Source organism: Dermacentor andersoni, chromosome 4 (assembly GCF_023375885.2).
Source record: "Dermacentor andersoni chromosome 4, qqDerAnde1_hic_scaffold, whole genome shotgun sequence".
NCBI classification, from domain to species: Eukaryota; Metazoa; Arthropoda; class Arachnida; order Ixodida; family Ixodidae; genus Dermacentor; species Dermacentor andersoni.
This window is the reverse complement of record NC_092817.1, coordinates 90,267,414-90,288,693: the sequence shown is the minus strand read 5'-3', so window position 1 is coordinate 90,288,693 and position 21,280 is coordinate 90,267,414. Positions and strand designations below refer to the sequence as shown.

At 45.3% G+C, this 21,280-nt stretch overlaps 1 protein-coding gene across 1 annotated transcript in view; it reads right to left on the bottom strand.

The window, feature by feature from the left end:
- Window positions 1–862: 862 nt before the first annotated feature.
- LOC126536808 (acid-sensing ion channel 1C-like) overlaps window positions 863–21,280 on the bottom strand; it is a 39,766-nt gene continuing 19,348 nt past the window's right edge. Inside the window, exons 6-13 of the mRNA XM_072287623.1 lie at window positions 19,680–19,840; window positions 19,009–19,113; window positions 14,286–14,409; window positions 9,809–9,887; window positions 7,188–7,239; window positions 4,260–4,294; window positions 4,057–4,129; window positions 863–1,431 (exon numbers count right to left, since the gene is read on the bottom strand). Of these exons, the coding sequence (XP_072143724.1) occupies window positions 991–1,431; window positions 4,057–4,129; window positions 4,260–4,294; window positions 7,188–7,239; window positions 9,809–9,887; window positions 14,286–14,409; window positions 19,009–19,113; window positions 19,680–19,840 (1,070 nt within the window). The 3' untranslated portion in view covers window positions 863–990. The remainder of the gene's footprint in view (window positions 1,432–4,056; window positions 4,130–4,259; window positions 4,295–7,187; window positions 7,240–9,808; window positions 9,888–14,285; window positions 14,410–19,008; window positions 19,114–19,679; window positions 19,841–21,280) is intronic.

Here is a 21,280-nt window from a genome sequence, read left to right as displayed (position 1 = left end):
GCACCTGTGCCGGAAACGGGCGTGTCGACTTGCGCAAGTTTCACGTGCGCTATTTGGCGGGAAAAAGGCTCGCCTTCGGGAGTCGTGCTCTTGCGAACTGAACACGAACTGTTGCATCGCCTATAATACGAATGGTGATGATTTCACTAGATATAGTCCTAAAGGTATAGGCAGCCGAGAGACAAAGGAAAGTTAGAAAGGGTCGTTTACGAGATGGCGACATCGCCGAGAAACAAAGAAGACACTCGTGTACCTGTGCTTTCAAGACTCAAGTCTGTAAATACCATTTGCTTAGATTGAGAAATTTTACAGCCGACTATAGAATCCTTAACGGGGAATTGATAAGCCCATCTGAATCCTGAATAATACCTTTGAATGCGTGGGTTACCTTCAAGGAATATATTACCTAAGGAATTTTTTACAAAGACATACGGTATACGAAGGGAGATACGAGCGCAATGTTTACCTCTCCCATTCACCCTCAACAACCTTCGTTCAGGAGGAGCTGGGCGGCGTGTAAATTTGACGTGGACGTCGCACTGTGTGTCGAAGTCAAGCGCATTATCAGAGTTATGTGGGCATTCGGTGACAAGACCTCGCGCAGTAAAGGGCAACTTGATAAGTCGACAAGTTCGCTGCGCTGCATATTCCGTTCTGGAGTGTGTTAGCCTAGCACGTTGGCATTCCGCATTCTGATTCCGTTAGTTCCGTCGTTACGCAACGATTTGCATGCACACGTGCTCGAGCTGTAGCGATTCACACGCACAGAGCAGATGCGCACGCACAGAGCTGCTCTCACTCTCTCGGACGAGCACACGTGGCGCATTCTCGGCCGCCGCATTTGAAACGCGCGAGCCCGCGGTGACTCGATATATTCGTACGTCAATCAGGAAAGCAATGTGGCGGCCACGCATGTGCCACACGTTGTATACCCACGCGTGCTCCCGGGAAACAAAGAAAGGGAATGCGATGGCGCTAGGCTCAAACTCGCTAGTAAAATGCCTGGGTCCTGAAGCTTCGGTGCAGGAAGAGCGGATTGAACGGCCCGAGCGCCTCTTCGGCGGAGCTCTTCCAGTCGGACGAGTCGAAGTAGCCATACTGCGGCGCCCCGGACGGTCTCCGGAGCGCGACGAGTCCGCCGGCGGCGGTGCTCACGCGGGGGTCCTTCAAGACCTCCCAGATGGACCGCTGCTTGGCGCAGCGCTTGTCCTCGTTGGCGCGCGCGGCCTGGATCGCCTTGTTGGCGTGCCTCTGCCACGCCACAGTGCTCGCCGCGGCTTCCGCTGGCCGCGGCGCGACCGGCGCGCGCCGCCTTCGGTAGAGATAGATGAACCAGCGCACGAATATCTCCAAAATCTCGAAGATGACCAGGAACGAGAGGCCCAAGTACATCCCCATGAAGCCCCCGACGTTGCTCAGTGTGGTCGCGTCCTGCAAGCGCGGCAAAGGGTAGCAGATAACGTAACCGTTTGCACAATGATTCCACGCGGAACCGTTGCGAACGCTCATCTATCCGCCAGCATGCATGTATAGATTAAGCGAGTTCATTTGTGCGCGCAGGGAATGGATGCGCGCCTTTCGCCGGCACCTGGATGTCCGTTGCGCTTTGATGTTTCCTTTAGGAAATTTGCACGCGCCGGTCGACCAGCGATTGCGGGCAAGCATTCGTAATTAGACCCTTGGGCAAAGCCCCTTTAATAAATTAGACTCGCTCACTGAACGCGCGTCGTTGTACCTTTGCGGCGATTCCCCAATGTTGGTCTAGCTCCATCAGCTATATATGGATCGATAAACTACAGCTCCCACTCGATAAATTCCCTCTAACTCGCCGCCAGTAGCACGTGGTAGGAACTTCGCGTAGAATATATATTTTAAACAACAATCGCCATTTGGATGTTCATATTCACTGCACCTTCGATCGTTACCGAAGCCTCGCTAAGCACACGGCCCAGCAACAGCTGCGGTTACGAGCGCATGCAGCACCTTGCAGCATGCAGCTTAGATGGCAATTTCGAACAGACGCAATAGAAAAAAAAAGTTTTTCCGCCCACTTCCGATAGCTGGCTGCCAGGCGAATGCTTCTTAGCCTTAACTATTTCCAAATCTAAAATTGTAGAGAATGCAGAATGGTCAATTCAGTTTGTCGCTAAACGCACTCGTGCAATGCAGCTCGTGCTCGTGCTGAGTGCAAGCACTGCTTACATAAAGACGGCCACGTGCGCATACGCGTAGTTTCGCGTCGCCAACCGCTGGTGTCAGCGACCTCTTGGCACCACGCACCTCCTTAATGAGTTCACCGACACCGATGGTTCGTCACGCGAATCGCTGCACATGGTGGCCCTCCTTTGACGCAGTGGCCGTTCTCGGGCTGGCGTCTCTAGCGCAGCGAAAGCTCCTTCAGCAAGCAAAAGTCGGTGACGCAATGACGGGGCAAGAGACGGTGGTTGACCTCTGCCCCTCCGCTAAGAGAGAACGCAAATGTGTATCGCAGCGCTATAGGGCATATGTATATATATATGACTGAGAATGACGGAGAATTTCTAAATGTGCCACTCGCGTCGATGTCATGAAGGGTGCCAAAAAAAAAAAAGAAAAACGCGAGCCAGAGCACACGGTGTACCTTTAGCTTTTGCTCATTTTATAGTACGGTGCGCCAAAGCTTGCTTGTCATTACAGCCTATATAAGCGGGCCACAATTGGGCAACCAGTATGTGGGGTTGACGCTCCCGCAAAGGCGTCTCCTCCTCTCCTTCCGCGCCCACGCACGTACGTGGTTCTCGGAGAGGACAGTCGCCATAACTGCAAGTAACAATACAACATGCACGGCTAATGCACCACCGCGACACTGCTTTCATCAAGCGCATTTCGTTTAAGCTGCTGGAAGAGAACTATAGTCCTGGCTCCCAGAGCTTTAGCGGATCACACGGCAGGCCGCGTGGAAAATTAATTGCGGCGACAGTCAGATGTTCCGGCCCGTTGTCCTCACTCTGTGGCTCTTAGGCCAAGTTCGCGCGGGAAACGACGAGTTGAGCTGGCGGCTCAGCGAGCTGTTAGAGAGACAGCGCTAATGGAATGGAAGAGAAGCGTGCAGTTCGGCGGATAGATCGCCTAATCGAGTATAATCGGGAAATAGTTTAAAGGTGATCTTCGTCGGAACTAGCGAGACAATCTAGGGCAATGGTTAGGCGTAAAGCGCTTGCGTATGTACGGCAAGTTCTTCTTTGCTAAAGGTGACGTATAACGTCGCTCTTAATTATATTTGCGTTTTTCTTTCTCTAAGAAGAATAACTCCGAAGGAGTGACAGTATATACAAAACTTGCGTTTCAAAGAGTGGGACGGCTTCGGCGGCGTTTGCTGCATGGTACTCGACGGATGCCTTTTACTCATGAAAGCATAGTGCGTCGTGATGAGCTGACTTTCATGCAGTAGAGAATGTAAAACAGCATGTATGTAACAAGGGCGCTTTTGCAAGCATGGTCTCTTATTCGTTATGACGCAATGAAGTTAGAAAAAGAGCCGCACAAACGATGATTAGTTTAAACCGCACACGTGCGCATGTCGAAGCGGACGACATTTTAATTAATAATTATGAGACATAGCTTGACTTGATAAAGAAACTGAATTTCAATGGTTAACGTAATCGGATCGTGTGAGTGAGTGAGTGAGTGAGTGAGTGAGTGAGTGAGTGAGTGAGTGCTCCCTCGCGCTTGTAATACAGAGCATTCAGAATGATCACCAGTACGTCCGAACAAACGTAACTTATATGTGTAGACGATTGGGGGCAAATTATACATCGTCCACCATATTTTTCACCTGTTTATAGTTGCAGCGACGGTCTTCGAGAGTAGAGGGACGCACGCTTGTAACAATCTAGTGTAGGTTTCAACAATACCATATTTTTGTTTCTTGCCACCGAAAATTAGCATCTACGGAAAAGAACATCTACAGACACGAACATCTACGGAACAGCAACACAGTCATAGTAACGCAATAATGGTAACGCAATAGCGGTCGCGGTTTTGTTTCGTTGTCAGGTTTTACCCCTGTCTACTTACGCTGAGTTCCGGAACTTGTGTGATTTTTTCCACGATGATCGACTCGAAGTAGATGACGGCTTTGACCAGTGCTCTGGCAACAAGTACGAAAAAGAAAACGAACGGAAATCGTTGAGCGCTCCGTAGAACTTCGTCACTCAATAGAATGAGAATTTCTTCGCGTATAATTTTGAAACACTGCAAAAGTAACTTTTCTGCTCTACCTGTTTTGTAGCTTGTCTCTTCTAACTCCAGGCTGCTCAGGCCGCTGAAAATGAAGAAACTGCCATGACACATTTCGTCTTATTTCTTTTTCTTTTCCTAGTATAAGACTATCATAAAACGTTTAGACGCATAACAACACATAAGTATGGTACTTCGCTTTCGATCGGGTAAAACCAGATGACTTCCAATTTTCGAATACCGAACAAAATTTATGAAAATCGAGTTAAACTTGATTTTGCCACAAACTTTACCGTTTCGTAAAAAAAAAACCCTAATGAACGCTGCCCATCCTTTGTTGACAAGTGGTATGTGTGTGTTAGCAAGCGACACACACACACACACACACACACACACACACACACACACACACACACACACACACACACACACACACACACACACACACACACACACACACACACACACACACACACACACACGCACGCACGCACGCACGCACGCACGCACGCACGCACGCACGCACGCACGCACGCACGCACACACACACACACACACACACACACACGTTGCTCTGCATTGCGAGCGGTAGCTGTGAAGTTGAGAATTTGTTTACCCAACTACGTTACATCCAAAAAATGGTAATTCATTGCGCACCAATCAACCTTGGTCATTCATTAGTGTTGTTGCAAGATGGTATATTGAAAACCAGTAAAAACAGAACGATAACTGACAAGGACTAAAAGCCCGACAGGTCAAGGATGTACACGGAAATGCTCCCAGTGCATATTATAAAGCATACTTCAACAAGGTTTTGGTAGATAGTAAAAGGTATCACACCTCTTGCGAAGCATGTCTGTGTGCACTAATATGTGTAGTTTTTTTCTTTCGTTAAAAAAATCAGAGAAAAAATCAAGGAAGGGATATCACCCGGTTTTTACCTCGCGAACTTGAGGGGACAAATATGTAAAACCCTAAAGCGAAGGACCCGGCTTACATACATGTAACTGTTTTTCCATGAGTAAGGCAATTAAAAAGCAATGGACTGTTGATTACGCGTTTATTGCAGGTGTTTCCGTGTTGAAAACTACAAACTTTGTTTCCTGTGAAAGAAAGGAGTAAGGAAAGAAGAGCATCTCTCCTTGTTCGTCTGTTTCTTCTATAAAACCTCTACTTCTATATTGTACAGTTAGCCATGTCTGTAACGACCCCAACTCTATCGATCTGTTGTCTGCTTTTTCCCTGAACAATACTCTAAATGTATCTTGCTTATCTCAACCACTGATCAGTTAATGTTTCCATCCGCTTTGAATCCCAGGGCTTTGGGAAGGTGGACATTCCCTGCGGGTCTCGATGGATGAATACCCTGGCATTCCATTACGATGTGCCGAGTTGTTTCCGAACCTTCTTTTTTTTTTTTTTTTTGCAGCACATACATGCCTCATCCTGTGGTGCATATTCTGACGGGTATGTAATTGTCCTCAGGAAGCCGGCCCGGGTCTCCAATAGCGAGGTACTGCCCGTTGCGTTATCATACAAATTTCCGCTCCTGATTCCTTTCTTGCCTTCTTGTATATCTGCGTGGTCGTTTTTATTTCCTTCCTTTGCATCCGATTTACGGTCTCTGTTTCTGTCACTTTCTTTTTTATGCCTGCTGGTTTTGTACCTACAGTTTCAATTACCCTGTAATGATGATTGTAAATCTATTTTACCCATTGTGTTCCAATGCGAGTGCTACGTACCTGACGGCATAAAGCATTTCCATCGAGGAACTATTCCTTCCGTGTACTTAGGCTAGCTGGAATTCTTGCATAACAGGAGCAAGAAATGTCCTATATGTGTCTACACTACGGCGTCTTTTTTTCTTCTTTTTTTTGCTTTTTTGTTACCAAGAATACTCTTCAACCCCATGAAGTACCATAACGAAGCGGCGGTGACGATTAGGCAGAAGTACGGGAGCACTTTTTCGCTTATTCGGTGAGAAAAGACGCTCCAACGGGACCACGGAAAAGTCTCAGGAGATTGTCCTAGTAATTTCATCTGCGTTTGTCGAGGTATCCGCCGTTTCCTCCTATTAGTGGCGCATGATTGATGGCGTGCACGTGGTGAACTGTTTGTGTAGATGAACCTGTTTTCTCGGTACTATCACCATCACTCTTGAAGTTATAAATATCTACTAGCGCTTCCACGCCACGTATCCAGCTCCGGCAGGCCCGAGAGTCGTCTAGACTCATAATTTGAGATCGCAATACACTGCATTGCACAACGTGTAGGAGAGTGGTCGAACAAGGGATGCCGCTGGAGACAAACCCGACGAACACGAGTCCCCTTGTCGAGACATTGGCTCCAGAGACATTCCTTGTTCCATTACCTAATGATTGCTTCATCTCTCCATATTACTGTGTACCTTCGTGTGGCGAGGTGCATTAGTGTTGCAAGACTATCGTATATCGTGCGTTAAAGATACGCTAATGGCCAATACTCAATAAGATTAGGTTAGTGAATGTTTTATTAGACCGTGGCTTCCTTTATTTGGCAGGAAAAAGTTACTATAGCATAGAAAGCGAATGCGAAAGTTTTAATTTCCGAACTTCGCGCACAGACCGTGGCGTCAGTAGATCAGTGAGACATTATATATATTACAGTACTTTTGCATGTTTCAGATTTTTGTGTGCGGACAGAGTTCTGGAAATTTGCTAAGTGTAGTACTTTTTAGCTCCTGTAGGAAGTGATGCAAGCTTTGTTTATCGATAAAATGTTAACTGGTTCCTCACACATGCTATCAATGTCTTGAGGTCACGGGGGTTTAGTGCAGGTACACTTCAAGACACTCCTCTTTCGTTGTTGCGTCTTTAACGGCTCACGATATTTCCGCGGACGGCAATAGTTGTGCTTTCTGTAGCCCAGAAGTGTAATTAAAAAAAATGACGGAATATTTAACTTTTATGTTCTTTTAGAGAGAGACTTACGAGACGCTGAGCCCACCCAGTCCTTGATATAGACGTCTTGTAAATTTCTTGGCTGTAGGATATAGACAGAGTGAAGAAAAGCAGAAAGGTTAACCAGAGTAGGGGCCTGGTTGGCTGCTCCATACATAGGGGGTGGCGAAAGGGGCAGGGAAAGGTGGTAACGTGATTAAAACGCACAATTAAGGAGATATGAAAAGTGATTTTAGGTAGTGCGTTAGAATCACGAACAAGTAAACTTTGCTACAAAGCGAACAAGATACACGTTCCAGTATAATAAATAAACACACGCGAGAACTGGAATCTATAAGCACTTAATGAAATTTTAGCGAGCAGAAATTCAACGCTGCAGAAATCATTTGAACAAGACTGATTCTGGCAATATTGGAATTGACGGTGTAGTCTGAAAATGAACAAAATACATGCTTACCAGAGTAATAGTAAAAATAATTACGGCAGAGCTCAACTCACGATGACTATCGATGGTAATGCGATTAACATCCAAGCAATGAAACAACACGCTGAATTTCGGAATTCACGGCGATTTAACAGCTGTAGTGGTCATTCTGAGACTTTCATTGCTTCGGCTATATGCGGCACACTCCGGTATCGTACCACTTGGCTATGACAGTCGCTTGCCAAGTTTAACCGTGAGCATGGCGGCATGACGACGACGACGGAATTACGAAGAAAGAATGTCGCCGATGAAACGACAAAGGCGGTGTGATGACGTTGGAATGATAACAAGATGATTATTCCTAAATGATGGTGACGGCATAACTGTGACAGCCTAATGGCGTCGGCATGAGACGAATGGGATGACGCCGATGACACGACGTGACGTGACGGTATGACAACGCATGCGTGATGGCGCGCGGCTGACGACGCAAGGACAACGATGGCATGGCAACGGTGACGTAATCTCGATTGAATCAAGATAGTATGATTAGGATAAAATGAAGAAATAATGACGCCGACGGGTTGACGAAGGCGGTATGACTACGACGGCATGTGGACAATGGGATGACGACAATGAGATGACGTTCCTGAAGGGATGAGGATGGCAGATGAAAGCGCGACGACCACGGCACGACGACAATCGTATGACCACGACGGTACGGCGAGAGTGGGATGTCAAAGTTAGAATCACGACGATCCAACAACCGCGACGGCGTCACCACCATCGACCTTATGACAACAATGCGTCACGACGATGAAATGACGACGATGGCATAACAATGGCATGAGGACAATGGGATGAGTACGAGTGCATGAGGATAATGGCGTTACGATGACTGTACCACAAATCTTGAATGATGATTATAGTGTGACGATGACTTCGTCAAGACGACGACAGGATGAAGCTCTAGTAACGACGATTTCACGACCATTGCGGCATGACGACGCCAGTGTGTCAACGAATGCATGATAGCGACTGCCTGTCGACGACGCAATGACAACGATGGCATGGCAACAGCGGCATAACAACGCTCGAATGACGACAGCATGATTACGATATGTCATAATTTATGGATTGAAATCGATGAAACGGCAAAGGCGTTATAACGACGACAGCATGAAGACAATGCGAAGACATTACTGAAGTGACGACGATGGTAAAACGACAGCGTGAGAACGGCATCACCACAACAGTATGGTGGCCACTGTGCGATCACGACCGCATGACGAGTGTCGGGTGACGATGTTAGAGTGACGATGTTGCACTGACCGTGATGACATCATGATGACATCGCGGTCGCGGTGATGACATCGCGGTGATGACGTCGCGATGACATCATGACAAGGAATATATGACGACGACTGTATAGAGGCGGTACAATGACGACGATAGCATGAGAGTGGTATGAGAACAATGGCGTGGCGACGACTGTATCACGAAGCCTGTATGAAGACGATAGTGTGACGACGACGCCATGACGAGAGTTAGATGACGACGGTGAAGCGGACGACGATGAAACGACCACGAAGGCATCACGACGATGGTGTGACAACGATGCGTGACGACTGTACGACGACGATGGTGTGACGATGATGGCGTGACGGCGACGGCATGATGCGAGTCGGATGACAAAGCTGAAATGACGACGATTCAGCGACCACGACTGCATCACGACCACGAGCGCACACCTAGTCACTCAAGGTATAGTAGACGACTTGGGCGACTGGGTCAGCCTAGAACGCGTGACGACGACTGCATGAGGAGAGTCGTATCAAGAAGCTGGAATGATGACGATATAACGACCACGACGACATCCCGATCATGGGCACACGCCCAGTGCCCAAGATGGTATACAATTTGGGTCACCAGGCCGGCGTAAGAGGACGGACGGACAAGATAGATAGGATCAAAACGACTATGTAGACAACTAATGCTAATCGCAATAAAAAGTGTGAGCCTGAAAGTATTCCTTGAGGATACTTGCACATTCCTTGCACATATCGAAGTTCTCAAAATAAATAAATAGTTCTTGTAACACATGATTATTACTTAACGCCGCTCAAAACAAAAGGCTAGGAAAAAGAAAAAAAAACGAAAAGAAACCTCCGGAGTGCTTGAATGAAAAGAATTGACAGGTGCTGAGAAGTGAAGTGGTTGAAATCACCTGCACTTCAAAGGGCAGTCGCATTTCTTGAGGCTTCTGTAAGACGTGTCTGCCAATATCTCTTCGGAGCACATTCTACCTGTCGAAAAAAAAAAGCAGAAGAAGAAGAAGAGGAAATGACCAGAAGTGATAAACTTGCAGCAGTCATGACTGAATGCAATGAGAGACGAAGACGAAATGGCTTAATCAACGGAAGTTGCATAAAGGTAGTTAACGGAGTTAACATTTTTTAGAAATAAATTAATAGATTCCAGCACTCCATATCTGGAGACCGGATGCCGCGTAGACTGTGGAAATAAGTGAGCATTGGCGCGCGTTTCAACCGGATCTAGGGAAGCCACAGCAATACTGTTATCATTATTATGTCGCTCAACAGAGGCGTGCAACACGCCCTTGACGACCACTGATATGGTGATATGGGTGAAATTATATGCAGAATTGACCGCATATTGACAGCATAGAATTGAGTCAAACAATGGTTGGGGGAGCAAATAGGCAGACAAAAAGAAAATAAAAACAATAGAAAGACGATTGTGATGTGTGAAATACACTGGGGTATTGTACGGTGGCTGATTTAATACGCCGGGTATGTTCGTATCTGGATATTCAGTCTCCTTTATTCTTTTACATTTAGATATCTTCAAAAAGATGATGATGATGATTTTTTGACATCCCCTTTGAAACTGGGTGGTGAGAAATAACATAGCCTGCTTGAGTTAATCAGGTATGCATGCTATACATGCTCTTCACTCTAGCATTTTGTCTACATCTCCTCAAGCTTTTTCAAATGCGTAAGCATTTCTATGCTTGTCCAACGAGAAAGCCGTCCGTCCTTTCGTGTTGTCTCTCGCTTCAACGACAACGAAGCGGCGAGAAGACAGCGCTCACTGAGCTCTCAGCACACGCCGCAATCTTCCACTTTCGCAGATCGTTTTCAGGATACGGGAACGCGCGTCTCTCTTCAACGCTAAGTGGCGAAGACCCAGCGCGCGAAGCCATCAGCAGTCGGCACTCTTTGTCGGCATCGCAGATCGCTTTCAAGGTACGGTCCGCGCGGCGGTGCCGTACGAAGCCGTCGCCTGAGTACGTTTGATCACGGTTCATATTGGTTCGACGCGAATGGATAAGGCGCTAAAGAGCGATAACGGCTTATAATGATCGGAACGTCATCAGCGCACCTGTCGCCGCCACATGCAGTACTTTGCTTGCGTCATCAATGCTTCTTGCGGCGCCGTCCGCACTAGTTCGTGTCGCCGCAGCGCTGTTGTTTGTGCTGTCTAGACCAAGTTTCTTAACTTTCATAATGACACCGGGCCGCGTGGAGATGTGCAAGTGGTACAGTGCTTACGCACACTTTGACAACTCCGAGAGGAGTTTCTGCGTGAATTTTTCTCTTCTTCAAAAATGCTCCATCTACCTTATACCATTACCTATGACTGTAACAGATCCTGCCGTATAAGTCTCTTCGTGTTTTTGTTCCACCAATACTTTAATAAACGTATCTTGCTTATCTCGGCTGTTGACCGCTTGATTATCCGTCCACTTCAAATCCAAGCACTTCCGGAAGGTGTGCGGTACCAACAGGTCTCACTGGGTGAATCCGTTCGCATCTCATTAGGATGTGCTGTCTCCGGATTTTCGCTGCAGCATACACATGCTCATCTTGTTTCGAATATTTGCTCCAATATGTCCTTTTCCTTTGGCAACTAGCTCCAGCCTCAAATAGCAAGGCAGTGCCCTGCGTGTTATCGTACAAATTTTTCCTTGTATTTTTTCTTCTTCCCATTCTTGTAAATCTCCATAGTCTATGTTGTTTGCATTCGTGACATCCGATTCACTCTCTCTGCTTCTCTCACTTTCTTTTTGATTACTCCTGGTAGTCTTTGTACACTTTCAATTACCCTGTACTTGGTTGCGAACTTTTTTTGACCTCTTCCTCTTTCGTCTTTAGAGTAATGACACGCGCTACCATGCGGCCGTGTTGCATATATGCAGGTGTGCAATCCGTTTCTTTAGTGCTCGCTGCTATGCATCGAGAACGGAAAGCTGGTACGTATGCTGTAGTTGAAGAGGACGCTGGACGGTCTCCGTGACAGTCCACCTACAAAGACCTATTGCCACTTCTGTAACCGCATAATCTCTGGCACCGGAGGGTGCACCGACGTCAACGCTTTTGTAAAGACGCACGCATAATCGAGCGATTGCATTGTAGTTACAATGACCGCGATTTTGCATCAGTAACATCCTGATTGTTATGTCAACGATGGGTGGAGCGAAGCGTTTCAACAGCGCCAACCACAGCCATGACTTTGAAAAGGAAAATAATATTTCCAGAGACATCCCATAAGCGAAGTCATACTACTAGCTCATACTTCAGCTTGCAAACAGCGCAAAAACGATCATTTAAGAGAAGTGAATAATGTATATAGGACGGTGTCTTCGTTGTACAAACAGCGTTTTTAACGCAGCAGTGCCCGTAGTGAAAGCACTTCTTTTTTTATTTAGTCACTGCTGGTGTAGGTATACAATGTATTTTTTTAGCTGCAACAAAATTTTAAAATTTGCCCGTGGCAAAAAGCACAGTTCAAACCCTTGAACTAAATTACTCGATGAGACTAGCATCACTTATACCAAAAATCAAAACGCCTAACCAAATAATCACCATAATTAACATAATTACTATAATGAATTATTTAATTAAATTCTTTACGGCACATATTCCAATTTACAAAATTTCAGTCGGTGAGTTCGGAAGGCGTATCCACTTGGAATTAATTTTCAAGATGACACCAATTTCTAGATATTGTCACATTGTCTGAGGAAATACATTGCTGTTCCAGTTACATTTGTCTTCAATTCATAAAAACAGCATCTTCTTTAAAAAACAAGTGGAAGAACAGTGTATATTTACCGCAAGTAATGAAGGTGCGTAACTCGAAACCGGTGTGCCATCTTCAGCATTCGTTCCAAGTCGGTATGCCTTGCCAGCTCACTAGCTAGAATTCGTAAATTGCAATATGTGCTCTAAATAAAATAGCAAATTGCTTAATAAGTGCAATTTTGTTAATGAGTCAATTGGGTATTTGATTTAGCGTGGAAGTACTGACCGCCTCATCGACTTCAAAGGTTATAATTGTGCATCTGCCACAAGTGATTTTCTTTGTTATTTTGGTGCAGCTAAAAAGAGGGACCCTATATGATACACACCAATTATAGTGTCGTGCGCCTGCTCGGTTTTGTATTGTGTTTGTACAGTAGTCGAGTGCTCATCGTCTTTGTAAGTGAAATTATATATAAAAAAAAACGCGCATGTTGTGCATCGGACAGTGAGCGCTTAGCTCACTGTGTGATTTCTTCATTCCACTTTATCCTCATGCACTGTTTTCCGCTTACCCCTTCTCTTATGCCCCTACTGTAGAGCCAAATGCACTTCAGAGGCCAAATACATCATCCTCCGGCTAACACCTCTAATAACTTTATTCTTACTCTCTCCTAACAAGGCGGCACTTTGCTTTAATGAGTGAAGCGGCCAGGAAAGGAGATCGCGGAATGTCATAAGTTGAACGCAAAAGACACTGGGCGTATGCGCTCAGTGGTGTTCAGTATGTTAGTCCTATACATATTTCTTGATGACTGCTCAGCGTGGTATTTTTAATAGCGACATACGTCCACAAACTCGTGAGCCCACTCACTCAGGCTCACTCAGAGCCAACCGTGAGCCTTAGTGAGTCGAAATGCGTCCGAGCGGTCGTGAGTCCGAGTGAGCTGAGGTAAGCGTCAGCTATAACTTATAGATCAGGGTATATGCAGGTTAAATGTATAGTTTGTGTGATTCTGAGTGAGCTCAAGTAAGCCCGAATCATATGCGATTGCAATCGGCTTTGAGTCCACCAGACTTCGTGCTAGGCTGAGTTTACGTGACTGTTAGGGAATCTGAGTCTTCAGAAGAGTATATGCTTGGGCTGGTTGGTAATACATAGTTACACTAGAAGCATAGCGCGGAAAGGACGATCGACAAAGTCTGCATATCTGAATCTGCGTATCCACAGTAGCAGGGTAAGGCCCCTGACTGCGTGTGTCTTAGTGATCCATATAGTGATCATGAGTCAATGAGCCTTAGTCTGATTTTCGCGAGTCCGCGGGAGTTTGACGGAGTATGATTTTTGGTCAGTTTGATTCCCCGTGTAGCCCAGCTGATTCTAATTTTGGGGGAGTCTGAGTGAGCTTTAACATTTAGCTAAAGGTAATCTTTGGTGCGTGAGCCTAAGTGCGTTCTTTTTATTTTGCCAACCCATAGTTAGATACGACCCCGTTCGCCCGTATGTACTTGTAGTTCAAGTCAGCCGTGGGCAAAGTAAGAGGTGACACGCACGTGTTTTCAAAACACTCCATTGGTTTCCTATAACACATCTGCACTGCATCCTCGCGGGGGAGGCCCACCGATCACCACGATGCGCTTAAGGCCGCGCCTGCTTACTTTGTTCGTCGTTCCTGCACATTACGTTGGACGATCCCGTGACATTGCGAAGCTGCGGGAGTTCCTCGCTCATGCAGCCACATTTGTTACGGATGAGAACTTGCGAGCATATCGAGAAGCACATCTAGAAAGAAAGAAAGAGATAAAGTCAGCGAAAATGATCGATCGTGGAAGCAGTTTGAAGCGATGAGGTGTATAAACCACATCTGTCGTTACGCAGGTGTTTATGTGAACAACTCTAGTAATTCATCGATGATGTAATTTAATACGTTAAGAAAGCATCGACGACCGTATCATGTACTGAAGAAGTGGCTAGTGTGTTTTCAGAATGGAATAATCTGTTCCTTGTTCTTGAAGCGGACGGACGTGGTGTTGCTTTTCTGAGAACCGCCTTGCTGGTTTTACTTTTTGTTTCTATTCTCGGCGGTGCCTGCATTCCCACGCTTCGCTGTGCTTCCTTTTGCCGCTATTCGTCTTCACCGGATTGTAGCTGTTATCAGTTTATCACTCGGCGCAAGATGCGCCTTGGCATCCAAAATTTTTTCGCCAGTTCCACAGCCAAGGAAGCGTGTATGATCAAGAGAGAGAGAGAGAGATAAATGAGATGCGAAAGGCAGGGAGGTTAACCGGAAGATAGATCTCCAGTATGCTACCCTGCACTGGGGAAGGGACAAGGGGAGAAAGATATATAAAGAAGAAAATGACACTCAACGTAAGGGAGGAGGATGAGAAAAAAAAATTTGTGCGCTTCACCAATAGTGTCGTGAATTCTCGAATGTGCGAGAACGCCAGCGATTACTCTGGAATGTGCAGCTGCAACGGAAAAGGATTAGCACAAGTGAGCGCGACGAGTGCAGCAGGGAAATCGCGGCACGCGGCGCTCTTGTTTCAGAGTACGCCGGCAACGAGAGTACCAGCCCGATGCACAGCTCAGAGCTGGGGATGGCTGGGGTGTTCGGCACTCTCGTTATCCGCGTGCTCGTACGTATGGATGGAATGGATGGATGGATATTATGAGCGTTCCCTTTGGAACGGGGCGGTGGGTTGCGCCACCAAGCTCTTGCTACTATACTGCCTAATATCCTACCTAGGTTAAACAATGAAAAAAGAGAAAAAAAAACACTATGAACTACCACGCCCAAATTTTCTGATCCCCTATTGCGAACTGTGCTTTTGTACGTCTCCGTCTTTTGTCGTTTCCCTACTTTTCTTCCACCAATCCTCCGGTCGCCTCTTACTAATGTCTATTGCGGACATGTTTGCTTTACCACTGCTCCCTCTGAACCCAAGGGCTTCAAGGAGGCCAGTGGTGCCTAAATCGACCGCTGGGTAGACGTCTTCACATTCTAATAAAACATGCTCCGTAGTTTCCCTAGCTTTACCACAGCAAGCACACGCTTATTCTTCCTTCTTATATCTCGCTTTATAGGTGCGCGTTCTAAGGCATCCCGATCTCGCTTCGAAAAGTAATGAGCTTCCCTTTGAGTTATCATAAATGGTTTCTTGCTCGGGAACAAGAGCGCCGCCTGCCGCGATTTCTCCGCTCGGGTCATCGGCAACTTGTGCTAACACTTTTTCCGTTGCAGCTGTACGGTGAGACATGCAGAAATTATGGACGCACTCGATCCGTGTAATTGAGATGGACAGCCGGCGACTGTGCTCGCCGCTATCACTGTGATAAAAGTGTTGCTTGTCTTTCTGAGCGTAAGGTCGCCCAATAAATATTTTGATTTCTAACTCGCACTCTTGGCTGTGTCTGGTTCTTCACCGTCACTACAACGCGACAGTATGATTTTGTAATATAAACACTGTAATAACGCTCTCATGCGGCTCTTAGACCATTTGAGCCACCGGCTGACAGCGGAAGCGATGCATCCATCGCTGTACGCGTGTGAAATAGATATCTACATGGTGTGGTTATTTATGATCATCAGCCTATTTTATGTCCGCTGCAGGACGAAGGCCTCTCCCTGCGATCTCTATGCAATTACCCTTGTCCTGCGCCAACCGATTCCAACTTGCGCCTGCGAATTTCTTAATTTCATCACCACATCTAGTCTTCTGCTATCCTCGACTGTGCCTCCCTTCTCTTGGAACCCATTCCGTAACCCTAATCGTCCGCCGGTATCTAACCTACGCATTATGTGACCTGCCCAGCTCCATTTCTTTCTGTTAATTCAATTAAGATATCGGCTATCCCCGTTGGCTCTCATATCCACACCGCTCTCTTCTTGTTTCTCAATGTAACGTCTAACATTCTTCGTTCCATCGCTCTTTGTGCGGTCCTTAACTTGCTCTCGAGCTTCTTTGTCAGTCTCCAATTTTCTGCCCCATATGTTAGCACCGGTAGAATGCACTGATTGTACACTTTTTTTTTTAATGATAACAGTAAGCTTCCAGTCAGGATGCACTGATTGCACACCTCTCTATTTAATGATAGTAGTAAGCTTCCAATCAGGCTCTGACAATGTCTGCCGTATGCGCTACAACCCATTTTTATTCTTCTGTAAATTTCCTTCTGGTGATCACGGTCCCCTGTGAGTAATTGACCTAGGTAAACATATTCCTTCACAGACCCTAGAGGCTCACTGGCGATCCTGAACTCTTGTTCCCTTGCCCGGCTATTCATGATTATCTTTGTTTTCTACTTATTATTCTTTAGCCCGACCTTTAAATTCTCTCTTTTAAGGTCCTTAATCATTTGTTGCAACTCGTCTGCATTGTTGCTGAATAGAACAATGTCATCGGCAAACCGAAGGTCGCTGAGATATTCGCCGTTGATCCTTACTTCTAAGCCTTCCCAGTTTAATAGCGTGAAAGCTTCTTCAAAGCATGCATTGGAGAGATTGTGTCTCCTTGTCTGACCCCTTTCTTTATAGGTATCTTTCTATTTTTCTTGTGGAGAATTAAGGTAGCTGTGGAATGTCTGCAGACATTTTCCAAGGTATTTACGTAAGTGGCCTGTACTCCTTGATTACATTGCCTCTATAACTGCTGGTATCTCTACTGAATTAAATGCCTTTTCGTAATCTATGAAAGCCATATAAAGAAGCTGATTGTACACTGCGGATTTCTCGATTACCTGATTAATGACATGGATGTGATCCATTGTAGAGAATCTCTTCCTGAAACGTGCCTGTTCCCTTGGTTGACTAAAGTCCAGTGTTGCCCTTATTCTATTAGAAATGATCTTGGTGAATATTTTATATAATATTGGAAGTATGCTAATGGCCTATACCTTTTCAATTCTTTAACCTCTGCCTTTTTGTGGATTAGTATAACGTTGGCATTCTGCCAGATCTTTGGGTCTCTTGAAGTCGTGAGACATTTCGTATAAAGAGCCGCAAGCTTTTCAAGCATGCGGTCTCCTTCATCTTTGATTAAATCGACTTTTATTCCGTCTTCTCCTGCCGCTTTTCCTTGTTTCATGTCTTGTAAGTCCCTTCTAACTTCATCGCTAGTTATAGAAGGAGCCTCTGTAACCTTTTCATTACTACTACGAATGCATGTAGCGTTGCTGCTCTAGGTATTGTACAGGTCAGTATAGAACTATTTCGCTGCTTTTACTATATCTTCGAAATAGCTGATGATATTACCCTGCTTATCTTTCAGTGCGTACATCTTGCCTTATCCTGCGCCAAGTTTTCTTCTCACTGATTTCATGCTGCGTCCATTTTTCACTGCTTCCTCAGTCTTACGTTATAATTTCGAATATCCTTTATTTTCTCCTTGTTGATCAGTTTTGACAATTCCGCGAATTCTATCTGATCTCTTGTGTTGGACACTTTCATTCTTTGTCGTTTCTTTATTAGGTCCTTCGTTGCTTCGGAGAACTTACCTACTGGTTGCCTTGGTGCCTTACCTCCCAATTCAATTGCTGCTTCTGAAGCCAGCCTATAGTTACGGTTTCATCCATTGCCTCTATGTCATATTCATCTCGCTGTTCTAAGACTGCATATTTGTTTGCAAGCACGAGCCTGAATTGGTCTGCTTTTACCCTTACTTCATGTAGGTTGGCCTGTTTCTTCTTGACCAATTTTACTCTATATCTCTTCAAATTGAGGTGAATCCTAGACCTCACTAAGCTATGATCACTGCACCCCTCCACCTTTACCCTACCTAACATTTCTACAACGTCTACTATGCTGGGATCGGCAAAAAGTATGAAATCAATTTCATTTCTTGTTTCACCTTTAGGGCTTTTGCAGGTCCACTTTTTGTTGCTGCGCTTTCTGAGAAAGGTGTTGATTATTCGCAGCTTATTCTTTTCCGCGAATTCTACCAACATGTCTCCTCTAGTGTTTCTAGAATCGACGCCGTAGTTACCAACTGCTTGTTCACCAGCCTGCTTTCCCCCCACTTTTGCATTGAAGTCGCCCATTACTACAGTATACTGAGTTTGCACTTTTCTCATCGCTAATTGCACATCTTCATAAATCTTATGTACTTATCACTAGAGGTTGGAGCGTAGGCTTGTTACTACCTTTAATCTATACCTCTTATTAACTGCAGCAGAACTGATAAATTGGGCTAGTTGGTAAGTATTCATGGTGAAATTATTAAGTGAATTATTAACCTCCTAAGTTTTATTACGACTACTGCTGCCCTCTCATTAATGCTGTAGAATTCTTCAATGTTGCCCGCTATGTCCTTATGAATTAGGATCGAATGCTGCTATTTATGCTTTTCCCCAATAAGAAGAACGAAAGTGCTGTATACTGACCTGCTGGAAATAAGTCTGGTCTGGTGCGACGTACTTCTGCCACATCGCAGGCCACATGGTGACGCAACGGTCTTTGTACGGGGCTGGAAGGCGCTCCATCATCCTCTGCGTCCGCGAAAACATAGTTGCAGGTTATTGTAAGGGTGTAGAGCTTCTGAATTCAAAGTTAAAAATGGGGCTCAGGAAGACTACACTTTTTCATCCCTGAGACGACTGCCCTTGGTATTTCATTTCCTTTGGCAAAAGGCATGCAGTTCACGAAAAAAAAAAAAAAAAAGCGGACTGAATGAGGGTTTGTGAGTACAAACTTCAAGGGTCATGCGACCATATATTATTGACATTGACAGTGTAGCTGTGTCCGCCAGATAGCCTAAATTATCGCAGTCCTTTGTTCTTCGACGGATATGCTGGCGTGCTCGGTGTTTATTTACGAGCTGCTGATTGTATAATGCAAGACAGCGCGAAAACACAGATACGCGCGGGAAACGGTTACTCGGCCTGCCCGTTCCTTCATGCCCTCCCGTATCAAGCGTATTTACAATTACGCACGTTTTCTACGTTTTCCTCTTACGCAAAACTTCCTCGTGTTTTCCCTCAATGTTTTCCCCCCTTCAATTTAATCGTTATACATATAGGTGCGTCCCGATCACCGCGACCGCTGCGAGGCTCACCATTTCGATGCCGATGTAGGTGGTCATGTAGGGAGACAGATACATGCCGTCTTCGTTGGGGTCGGGGCTTACGCCGCGTCTGTGCACCATTATGATCATGCCCATCTCGCTGCTGGAGCGCAGGTATTCGTCTCTCTCGATGTCCACAACCAGAGTCAAACCTGAAGAACGAAGTTTAACAGCTCGACGTCATACTGTTCCCGATGCCAGTTACGTTGGCGCGTTCTCATACGTAATACGTATGCCTCATTTTTCTTTTCGGAAAACTTTTTTTTTATTGAAATGGGTAAATGGAGATGCTGGCGCCTGGAAAATGACGTTACCGTTTGTTGGTGAAATAGTTGTTTTTGATCACCCTTAGTGCGAAAACACACGCTGCTTTCCGCTCTTTGAGCGTGCGGCCGCTTTAGGCTGGTCTTTTGTAAGTTGACGCGAGAATCGCGGTTGTCATACAGAATTGCGAAAATGAAGAACGCGTGGGTGAACATGGCTTCTGTGATGTTCACAGATGATGCGCAATGGTGATTACGCTGGGACCAGGCGGGTACGATTATAAAGCTATTTCTGTTTAGCGAGGAGCCTTGAGCTAGAGAGAACAGCCATGCGTTGAAGCAAGCAAGCAAGCAAGCAAGCGTGCGTGCGTGCGTGCGTGCGTGCGTGCGTGCGTGCGTTCGTTGAACTGCTGAATTCTTTTTTTTAATTTTCATGCATCCTATTTGCACTGTCTGTATCGTACGCTTGTAAAAATAAGTGAAGTTAAAAGTTCAGTGCTCGTGTGCGTTGCCTTCTTGACCAACTTGTAATTCGTCTCTTCGTGCGTCTAGACGTTTAAATGGGGCCGACTATACCGTCTACTCGAACAATAGTATTTTAGTTAACACGCTTCATATTTTTCACAAGGAATCGTATATTTATCACCACAGTAAATATTTTTTTCACAGCTAGTGCGATACTTATTAACGGAAACGGTAAAAGCAACAGCGTAAGAGGATACAGACGCAATTTGCAAAAATGACTTCTTTACACAAAGAAGTATGCGGATGAAAAACGTTACACTTATGTATAGCTGAATTAATTACGCATGGACAAGTGCAGATAAAGGTGCGTTTTGTAATATAAACCAAAAATACAACTTGTGCCTAGAGCTTTTTTTTTTTTTTTCAGAGCAATTACCAGTGCTCTTGCAAAGCGTTTGTTTGCCACTTAAAAAAAAATAAGCTTTACCTAAGGAGCTTGTATCTAAATACATAGGAAAGGAGAAATCATTTTTGTCGGTAACCACTGCACCAATTTTATTATTTAAAAGTAAACGTTAAGAGATATCCACTGTAGGGAGTAGATTGCTGATTTGGACCATCAGAGTTTAACGAAAATTCTTGAATATCGTAACATTTAGGAAAGCTGAACATGAAACTTTACAATTCAGTAATAAAACAAATACGATACAATTCTGCAAAATGTACCTTTTCAGTCATCCAAGGTGGTCAGAATCGATGTACTATATATACCTGTCTGAAATGTATCACCAGTCCGTGAGCAGGAATTTCGCAAAACCCTCGTGAGCATTTTAACGATTTCATGTAAAGTGTAAACTTATGTAT